The sequence below is a fragment of the Alnus glutinosa genome, chromosome 9 (assembly GCF_958979055.1).
Source record: "Alnus glutinosa chromosome 9, dhAlnGlut1.1, whole genome shotgun sequence".
In the NCBI taxonomy this organism is placed as follows: domain Eukaryota; kingdom Viridiplantae; phylum Streptophyta; class Magnoliopsida; order Fagales; family Betulaceae; genus Alnus; species Alnus glutinosa.
In genome coordinates, this window is record NC_084894.1 from 22,632,333 (window position 1) to 22,643,449 (window position 11,117).

General features: G+C 34.8%; 1 protein-coding gene across 1 annotated transcript; it reads left to right on the plus strand.

Annotated features, from left to right (window-relative positions):
• The first annotated feature begins 8,138 nt into the window (after positions 1–8,138).
• On the plus strand, positions 8,139–11,117 carry LOC133877321 (heat shock cognate 70 kDa protein 2-like). Its single transcript, XM_062315577.1, has 2 exons — positions 8,139–8,605; positions 8,894–11,117. The coding sequence occupies exons 1-2, from the start codon at positions 8,392–8,394 to the stop codon at positions 10,873–10,875; spliced, it is 2,196 nt and encodes a 731-aa protein (XP_062171561.1). The 5' UTR covers positions 8,139–8,391; the 3' UTR covers positions 10,876–11,117.

Here is an 11,117-nt window from a genome sequence, read left to right on the forward strand (position 1 = left end):
AGGCCTTCCGAGACAATGTTAATATTCTTTATGTCTCTGTGAATCTCTATGTCAAAAGACATAAGAGGTTTCACCCAAATCCTTCATTTCAAAGTTTTGTGAACTTTATGTAGCAAACCTAAATCACCACTTGCAAATATAGGATTAGAAAGATTACTGTACTCCCACTGACCTTAAGGTATATATACTAATCAACAAGGTTTTCTATAAACAATAACCTTGTAAAAAGTATCTTACCATTGAGAGATCTATCACAACCCATAAATAGAATTCTTTAATTTGCAAGCTTTCTGACTGTTATTTATAAAACCTTTTGATTGTTTCATGTAAACCTCGTCTTTAAGATCCCCATTCAGAAAGTCGTTTTCGCATCCACTTGATGTAGCTCTAGATCAAAAATGAGCTACTAATGCTATGATCATCTTGATGAACCATCCTTAGACACTGGAGAGAATGTTTCACGATAATCAATGCCTTCCTTATGAGTAAAACCATTGGCTACGAGTCTAGCTCGACCCTTCAGCCATGGACTTAACTCTCACTTCATGGCACTGAATCTCAATGTGGAGTTTTCTCCACTCATAGCATATGAAAACAAATTTGGATCATCTTTATGTCCAATGTCAACATCAGACTCTGGGAGATATACAACATGATCACTAAGAATTGTTGATCTCCTTATTCTATAGGATTTTCTTAATTCTACTTCCTCTGCATTTTGCAATGGGAGAATAGACTTTTGAACCTATTCTGTATGAGTTGGTTGTTCTAGAAATGATTGTGGCTCAGGATAATCAATTTGATTTTTCCTGAATACAATCAATCATCCTCTATGAGGAGGAGACTTGGCCAATTCTAATGCTTCCTCAAATTCCAATTTATGTGAATGAGCACTCCCACTAGGTTCTGCATCCTCTAGAAATTTTACAATCAACAACTCTAAGATTATACGAAGGATAATAAAACATTAAAACCCTTTAAAGTTTACTAGATAGCTTATAAAAGATCCGTTGGTTGTCCTTGAATCTAATTTCCTTAGGCGAGGATTATAAATCCTCTCTTTAGCAAGGCAACCCCATATGTGTAAATAATTTAAACTAAGCTTCCATCTATTTCATACTTTAAAAGGTGTCTTATGGACAACCTTAGATGGAATACTGTTTAACACATACACAATGGTCTTCAAAGCTTTACTCTATAAGGGTAATAGCAGATTAGTATTACTAATCATTTCCCTTTGTGTGTACCTACCTTAATACTCTATGCCTATATTAGATCTTATGATCTTCATATTGTTTCTCTTCTTCTTCCTTATAGATATTGAAAGCATTCAATACCCCAGCTTTAATATTTAGAAGATAGACATACATAAACTTTATATGGTCATCACTGAAAGAGATAAAAATATCTCTGACCATTTAGGCAATGAGTATGGAAAGGTTAACATATTTCAATGTACATGATCTCAAGAATTTTAAAAGGCTCTCTTTGGCACCTCTAATGGTCTTGTTGGTATGCTTTCCCTTATGCAATCCACACAAGTACCAAAGTCAGTAAATCACCGACTTTTATTTTCTGTATGGAGATATATTTCAATCTCCAAAGCCATAACAAGAGCATTTTTAAATTCTTAAAGACTCTACTTTACGTCAACATCACTATGCAGAAATAAACAAATAATTTTGTTTCAAAAATTGGGACGTAGGTCAATTTTAAATAGACTTTAAATGAACCCCAACCAATATTCCACCAAAACATAAGAAAAATTTCAAGTTTAAAATAAAATTGAAATTTTTAATAAGCCAAACTAGAAAATAGATTTCAAAAAGATTATGGAATATAAATCATTTTTTGAGGTCAAAATTATAACTGAATTTTAAAATTAACCTATAGATCCCAACAAGCTCAAATTATAAACACGTGTTATCCATTTTAAAAAGGACTCTGTATTTGTGTTGACAATGTGGATTGTTAAACCATAATCAATCCACAATATATTTGATTGAGTCACTAACAGAGATTCACGACATACTAGATATGGAGATTATCTTTATTTTAAGTCATTTCTTATAATTCATGCAATCTTTCTTTATATGCCCTTAATTTTTCTTATTTCATGAGAAATATGTATCTTGATTGCCATAATACTTTATTGGCACCTTATTCTCATGCTTTAAGTGTTGGACATGATTGCATTTATTGGTCCTTCCTTTGACATGAATAATCATGTGAACACTTTATAAATTCTCTCATATCCTTGAACACACATGGTTAGAAGTTTATTTACTAACCATTTATCCTTACGTGTGTTACAAGATAAAATTCTACACTTAGAAGAGAGAATTCAAAAAATTGAAATAGACCAACAATGACTCAAAAATCTCAATCTTTAGGGACTTAAGCTAATCTATAATATCCTTCATTCCCATAATGGGATTATAAACACTTCAGAAACTGTAAAAGGTTTGTCTTTAAAGCTTTTTCTATTAGGGTGCTGGCCAAGTTTTGTTTGAACTTACTAAATGTTCATAAACAACCTTTATAAAACTTTGGCTCTAAAACATTCAGGAATAAATCCCTGATGACTTTAGTGACATGAGATTTCATGAACATCTAACTTAAGTGATTAAATCACTCCCACCGTTCATGCTTAATAATCTCACGTGACGTACTTAATTCCGCGGGAGTAGGTGGTTTGTCCACACGGAGTACCAAAATTTTTAACACCCCAAATGAAAAAGCATATCAATCATTTTTCCAGTCAGAAAAATATTATCATAATGTATTGGAATATAAAACCACCAAAAGGTAGAGTAACAGGAATAGCTGCAATAACCCAAAATTAAAATAAAAACTTTAATGCTATGAAGTAACTTTATTTTAAATTAGCCAATGCCAATTTAAATAGTAAATTTCAACCTACCTTTGGGCAAAGGTTGCATCACGCATGAAATTTACTCTTTATTGATAAGACTAATAAATTTAAATATTAATAAATAAAATTCTTCGTACCTTTGGGCAACCGAAAGAAATTTTACTTTTAATACTAAATTTGTTATCTCATTCTAATTAAGTCATAAAAATAAAAACTTCCCTTTGGGGATAGGTAATTAAATTTATGAGTTAATTACAATACGATGTTAATTTTTCTATATGAAGTTCATGTGTACGATCCTTATGCAATTATTACAAAATTAGGATGCTTTGCCTCTCCCAAAATCATAATAATCACGCTGTAATTCATGAACATCTAATAAATCTTTATGAGGTTCATGCGTGTGATCCTGATGTAATTATCATACAAAAATGGGATGCTTTGGCTCTCCCATAATTATTATGATAATTACGTGTGTGTAATCTTGATGCAATTGTCATTCAAAATTGGGATGCTGTGGCTCTCCCAAAATTATCATGATAATTGCTACTTCATTAACATCTAACAACTTTATAGATGCCCCCTTAATGGCCTTAGGAATATAACAAACCAATACTTAAATGGGGTAAACAGCATTTTCCAAGGTGCAAGCAGGTGAGCTCCCAGGAAAGTGAGGGGGGTCACACCGGACACACTTAAATCCCAAGACTTTCCTTGCCAGAACTTTCCCCGACATTGCATTCTTAGATATTACTGTAAACACACCAGTATATATGGTATTGTTAATTATTCTTAGGTCTAGGCATCAAACAATTTATATTTAAACAATATAAATTTAAAATATATATTCCTTAATTCATGTATTAAATAAACAATAATTTTAATACACAGTACTGTAAATAATAAAGGGAATAAAACCTTAATGTGAAAGCATAAAACTAGGCTTAGCTCAATGGTTTGAAGCTTGTCACTTTATGGACAAGAAGGTCCCAAGTTCGAACCCCATATGAGCTAAATCTTTTATTTTTTATTTAAATGCTACTGTAATGGGCTAGTATATTGGGTTGGGCTTCTGGGTCACAAGACTCCAAATGGGCTACTGTATTTGGCAATTAGGTCAACCCACTTAATCGGGTCAGGCCTCTGGGTCTATGTATAGTGCTGGCCCAAACTAGGTCAGCCCACTTAAATGGCCTAAAAACTGCATGGGTTTTAAAAAAAAACCCTACCCGAAAAATATATCCAACCCAGAAACTTTAATGGGTCGAAACCCTACCCAGTCACCAACCAACCCGACCCGTAATGTTCCAGATGGGTTGAAAACCTTAAAAAATGGAACCCTAGCCGCCACCCCTTTATGAAAATACCCATATCAAAATTACAACAACTCAAAATTAGGCAGTATATCATAATACACAGAATAGTGATAAAACAAAAAATAGTTTTATCAAATTTATGGGTTTTCACAAACAGTACGTGAACAACAAATATTCACAAAATAATCGCTAATGCGTTTCTATCATGTCACAAAAGACGAAATATTGCTCAAACAATATTGACAAATAGAAGTGAACAATACCAAATAGAATATACTTGATTCAATATTGATAACAAATAAAAATACTTGATTCAATATTGATAACACATAGTAAAATTATATGCTAAGCAAAATAGCATAGAGGCTGGCTCTGATACCACATGTTAGAAATAATCAACATATTATTTAATCTAACATGCGCAGCGGAAACCGAATAAACAGGATTCAGGCTTACCTCTAGCCATGTTTGCTCAAGCGTCTCCACGATCCATCTCTAGCCATATTTGCTCAAGCGTCTCCACGATCCATCTGAAGAACAAGAAAGATTATTTGAGGGATCTTCTAACCTATGCCTATTGCTTGATGGCTGTACTGATGGTGTACACAGGCACTCTATTTATAGGCTAGGTTAGGGACCCTCAAAATGGTAAATACCGTATTTGTTTCCATCCATCAAGGAAACAATATCGTTAATTGATTTTAAAATCAATTAACCAATTCCATATTTACGGTAATCTAAATTAATAGAAATAACCATAATACCGATTCCATATTTACGGTAATCTAAATTAATGGAAATATCCATAATGCCGTATATGTTTATTGAAAAAATAATAAACATAGTAAATACCGTAAATGTGATATAAAGGCCACAACCAAAAAGGAATAATATATTACACACAGTTCTTTTGCTTATGGAGACATCCGGTACATATCATAGATGTGGAATTTGACAGGGCATTAAAGATGGTTCCTTCGACAGGGATCGCCGCTCATCTTCATTACTAAGGCTCACGACCGATTGTGGTGGGTTGCACTCAAGCGCCGGCCACGATCGCCACCAAACACCCTCACTAGCTCAACTTATGAAATTCTGTCACTGATTGATTGAACCGACACTAAAAAGGAGATTTTTAGATTATTTCCTTCTTTCTTACCATTCCAAAATATGACAACAACGCACTTGGTACTCTATATTACTCGAACGGGAAATCATAGACAGGGGACGGTTGTTCGTCCCCTGTCTATTTATTTCCCTTACTCGAACATGGCTTATACCCCATCAATCTTATAATTCTAGAAATGTAGACACCATAACCTGATGACACGTGTTGTCCGGCCATACCTACTCCTCATAGTCAAAAGGCCTAGATAGGAGGAATTAGTCATCATGGCTACAACCACTGCAAAGCTCCGATATAAAGAATACTTAGCTAAGATATGAGAAATTCATGTCAATTTTCTCTAGTTCATTTGGTATGTAGACCGAGTATTCCATTAAAGAAATAAATATTTATTAATGGGAATGAAGAAGGATGAAATGAATAATTATTCTTATTCTTTAGTTTAGTGATAACACACATACTATAATTGAAATTGAACCAAAATTACTAAAAAAATTTACATGATTTCTTTTTTTTTTTTAAAACTCAAATCTGTAGCCGGCCAACTGCCCACAACAAACCCTGGGGTAGTCGCACTACCCTGGGTGCCATCGGGGGTGGCCAAGACCACCCTCGACAAGCATGGGGGTGGTTGCGGTGACCCTGATAAGTATCGGGGGTGGTCTTAGACACTCAAAGAATCGACATATATGTTTCTTAATTTTTATTTTTTATTTTTTATTTTTTTAAAAAAATGGTTTTCGAAAGAAATTAAATTAAAATATGGTTTTTTTTTTTTTTTGAAAATGTTGTCAATTCCCTTAGAAATAGTTATTTCTCTCTTTTATTTATTAATTTATTTTTTATATTTAGGAATAGCTATTATTTTTCGTAAAGAAATAGTTATTTCCATTGAATAGTTATTCCTAAGAATATGTCACAACCAAATAAAAGAATAAATATATTTTTTGGAATAGTAATTTCATTTCAGCCCTAAGTCTAGAAACTTTCTCTCCAAGTCTTTGCCATCTTCCGTCTTTGAGTTGTATTCGACTTAGGTATCGTATCGAAGCTATTCCCCGCCGGCACATCTCTCCGAGCTCTTTGCCTAATTTTCTACTTTCTTGCAAGGACTAGTTCGTGTGTGACCGAATTTGGAGCTGTCCGGTCATCAACCAAAAACTGTTCTAACACTTCTCATGCCTGTCTAGTTTTCGTGAACTACGACTCTTGCGTAATCAGCTGGTTGTTACAAATGATCACTTTATTATCTCTCCTTATAATTTTCTTTTACCTATGAATAAGTAGGCCATGGGCAACTATATATATTACGACGTCGTACTTTGTTGAATGGTAATCAATGAAGAATTTTATTAGACACCAAATTGTTGGGATTGAGGTTCATAGGCATGCTTATTCTAGGGAACAATCAGCATAGAAGAGAGCCCGATCCTTCAGGGGCGATGGTTTATAGTGACTTTTTCTCTGTGTTTTGTAGGTTGCCTGTCAACCAGTCCGCCGTGCGAAATGAAGCATCATCACTAGGCATTATCCTTTATTTTAGAGGTATTACGGCTTTTAATAAGAATTTTCTTAAATAAGAATGACATAGGAAATTGAAGAAGTAATTACTTCCATTTTGAAAAATGAATATATATCTTGAGATATCCAAATAAAAAATAGGACATCTAAATTTAGTGGAAGTCTTAAAATATTACGAAAATTATATTAATTATCACTGCATGTGTTTCGTGCTTTTTTTTTTTCTTTTTTTTTTTTCTTTTTTAAGTAATTTTAGGAATCTCTTATGTATTACTCTTATATTTCCTTTAAAAAATGAGGTGGCTTTTAAAATCATCATTTGATCAAAATTCAATAATAATCAATCATAAGCCCAATAGTTATCGATTTTAAAAGTCACCTCATTTTTGAAGGGACGCAAAAGAGACTTCTAACATTACTCACGACTTTAAGATTTCAATTTGATGATTTAATTTCAAGATCCAAGGTCCACTATAAATTTAAATTCTCCTTAATTAAGCTTTCCCACAAATTATTGTACAAATTTGTCAACCAATTTAAATAATAGCTAGGTACATATATAGTCCCAAGTTGTGTCTCAAGTTGTAATTTATTATATAGAATAGATTTACATAAGCATATAAATAATTTTTTAATTAGGATTCCAGAGTGTCATAAATCCAACCACCGAAAACTCTTTCACATGCACATACGTAGACCACCACTCATATGCTATTATTCAATAAGTTTGACTTAATTGCTGAAAATAATAATAATAATAAAAAAACAAAAAAAAAACGTACAACATATTTTGTGTAATGTTTTTAACGATCTACATTTATTCTTACTATCTCTTTTATGAAAAAAAAAAAAAAATTTAATTAAATCTAGATAGTTAAAAAAAATTACAAGAAATGTACTGTAATATTTTTTTTACAACATCCAAGTCAAATTCTTGTTCAATTTATTAAAAAGCATTTTAATAGAATATTATTTTTAGCAATTTAAATAATAATCTAACACTTTTTTTTTTTGGTCCAATTCAAATCACTAAGATCAAGGTTATCAATTTCATTTTTATAATTGTTTATTAGAATAAAAAACATCAGTAATAGAGCAATATTCTAATGTACTATATATATATAATTGTACATTCTTATTATCTGATGCAATTGATCCATATCTTTATATATATAATTTCTTAATTAAATTATTTTAATCACAAATTATTTATACCATACCTAATATTTCTCAATCATTCGGATAAAAAAGGTATATAGATTGTAACTATAATTTGAGCCTTTGAGGTGATTATGAACAACCAGGCAACAAATATTTCAACTCACGTAGTCAATCAGACAAACAAGCCTGAAGACTTGCGAACAAAGTCTACCTTCTTGGCATAAATGTCCAAACTCGGAGCTTTGTATAAATGGAACTCCTCGATTAATTACTATATATATACTAAAAGTTATCCAAACCATACTGCGGAGTAGTCTCTGATCTTTCTCTCCAAGAGATTTCTTCGCTGCTTTTCAATATTATCCTTTTTTTCCTGTCAATTCTTGTAAGCTATGCCTGTGAAAGGCCAGGGTCCAGCGATTGGGATCGATTTGGGAACATGCTACTCCTGCGTGGCAGTTTGGAAACATAATCGGGTGGAGATCATACCCAATGATCTCGGGAACCGAAAAACACCATCTTTTGTAGCTTTCAATGAGACTCACCGTTTGATCGGTCAGGCGGCCATGGACCAGGCAGCCATGAATCCTACCAACACTGTTTTTGGTGAGTTCCTGGATCTCTGATACAATGGGTTCTGTAATTCTGTTAGCTTGCTTAGTCAATGATAATGAAGAGAAAATTTTGGAATTTTTTCTCTCTTTTTTAATGTTGTTTTGGTTTCTTTCATGATAATGAAGAGGAAAATTGTTTTAAGTTGCAGGGGTAAATCCCGAAGTAGCATAAAAAGTTGACCTTTCTGATGACAAAATGTACTTATTGTGAAGCGAAGAATGTTTGATATTGTAATGACTTGTTTACATGTTGATTTTCATGTCGGTGGTATATATGAAGACTCTAAACGTTTGATTGGAAGGCGATTCAATGATGCCTCAGTGCAACATGACATGAAATTGTGGCCATTCAAGGTGATTGCTGACCCTACTAATGGGAGGCCCATTATTGTTGTTACCTACAAGTACGAGGAAAAGCAGTTTCTGGCTGAAGAAATCTCTTCAATGATTCTCGCAAAGATGAAAGAGATTGCAGAGGCTTATTGCGGTTCAAAGATCAAGAATGCTGTTATTTCTGTCCCTGCTTGTTTCAATCACTTGCAACGTCAAGCCACAAAGGATGCTGGTGTCATTGCGGGCCTAAATGTGGTGCGTATAATCAATGAGCCAAGTGCTGCTGCTTTAGCATATGCGCTTGACAAGGAGTATGGTAGTACTGGTGAGAAGAATGTGCTCGTCTTTGATCTTGGTGGTGGCACGTTGGATGTCTCAGTTCTCACCATTGAAGAGGGCATCATCGAAGTGAAAGCTACAGCTGGTGATACCCACTTGGGAGGTGAAGATTTTGACCATAGAATGGTGAAGCATCTCGTTCAAGAGTTCAAAGCAAAGCATAAGAAGAAAATTACTGGAGTTAAGGCTCTTAGGAAGTTGCGGACTGCTTGTGAAAGGGCTAAGAGGATTCTGTCATCTAATACTCGAGTAAGTATTGAGATTGATTCTTTGTACGAGGGTATTGACTTCCAGTTAAACCTCACCCGAGCCAGGTTTGAGGAGCTTAACATGGATTTATTCTCGAAGTGTATAGGGCTTGTCGAGAAGTGTTTGAGGGATGCTAAGATGGATAAAAGCAGTGTCCATGATGTGGTTCTGGTTGGAGGGTCTACCAGGATCCCCAAGGTTCTAACATTGTTGCAGGACTTCTTCGATGGGAAGGAGCTCTGCAAAAGGATTAACCCCGACGAGGCGATTGCCTATGGTGCTGCTGTTCACGCTGCAGTCCTTAGCGGTGAGGGTAATGAGAAGGTGCAGGGCTTGTTATTGATGGATGTCACTCCTCTTTCGCTTGGTTTGGAGACTGCTGGAGAAGTCATGAATGTGTTGATTCCTAGAAACACCACCATTCCCACCATGAAGGAGCAGGTGTTCTCAATCCACATCGATAACCAGTCTGATGTACTGATTAAGGTGTATGAGGGTGAACGTAGCAGAACCGGTGACAACAACTTGCTGGGCAAGTTGGAGTTATCTGGCAATATTCCTCCTGCTCCTGAGGGAGTTGCTCAAATCCATGTGTGCTTTGGCATTGATGCCAACGGTGTTTTGGTTGTCTCTGCCGAGGATAAAACCACTGGAAATAAGAACAAAACTACAATCACCAATACGGGCTGGCTCTCCAAGGAAGAGATGGAGAGGTTAGTGGAGGAGGCTAAGAAGTACAAGGCTGAGGACGAGGAGTATAACATGAAGGGCGAGACAAAGAATAGACTAGAGAACTACGCTTACAACATGAGGAACACATTTAAAGATGAGAAGTTTTCAGCCAAGGTCCAATCTGCTATCATGAAGAAGATTGTAGATGCAATTGAGGGTACTATTAAGTGGCTGGAAGGGAACCAACTTGCTGAGGCAGATGAATTTGAGTTCCAGATGAGCGAGCTGGAGAAATTATGCAAGCCGGTCATTGCCAAGATTGTGAACGAGGGACAAGAGGCTGAGCAGTACGTGGCTCAGGATGAGGAGCATAAGAAGGAGAAAATTGAGGAGAAGAAGGCTGGGAAGGCCATCCATAGGGAGCATCGGAAGAAGGTTGAGGCTAAGAGAGCATTGGAAAATTGTGCTTACTACATGAGGTACAGAATCAGGGATGTGAAGAATGCTTTGGCAGAGACCGAAGATGCAATTGAGCAGACCATCCACTGGCTTGAAAGGAACCAGCTGGTGGAGGCACATGAGTTTGACAATAGGATGAAGGAGTTGGAGGGTATTTGTTACCCTTTCCTTGCCCAGATGTACAAAGGAGCTGGTAGTGACTCGAGCTGATAGATTAATTAGCATCTCAGATTCTCACGGGCCTAAAAAAAGTCTCCATCTTTTTAAATTAATTTGTTATATATAGTGATATTTTCTTTTCTTTATTTATTTTTATTTTTATTTTTATGGGCATTTTAATATGACTTTTGCCTTACGTATCAATTTGACCAAATATTTATAAAATATTTGTGTGGTGTGTAACATTACTTGTAATAAAATATTTGTAATATTTAACATTTTTTTTTGAGTAA

Bases quoted from the DNA above. Each gene is read 5' to 3' on its own strand.
- LOC133877321 (XM_062315577.1), top strand. From the start codon at position 8,392: ATGCCTGTGAAAGGCCAGGGTCCAGCGATTGGGATCGATTTGGGAACA. The intron at 8,606-8,893 runs GTGAGTTCCTGG...GTATATATGAAG, and splicing joins TCCTACCAACACTGTTTTTG to ACTCTAAACGTTTGATTGGA.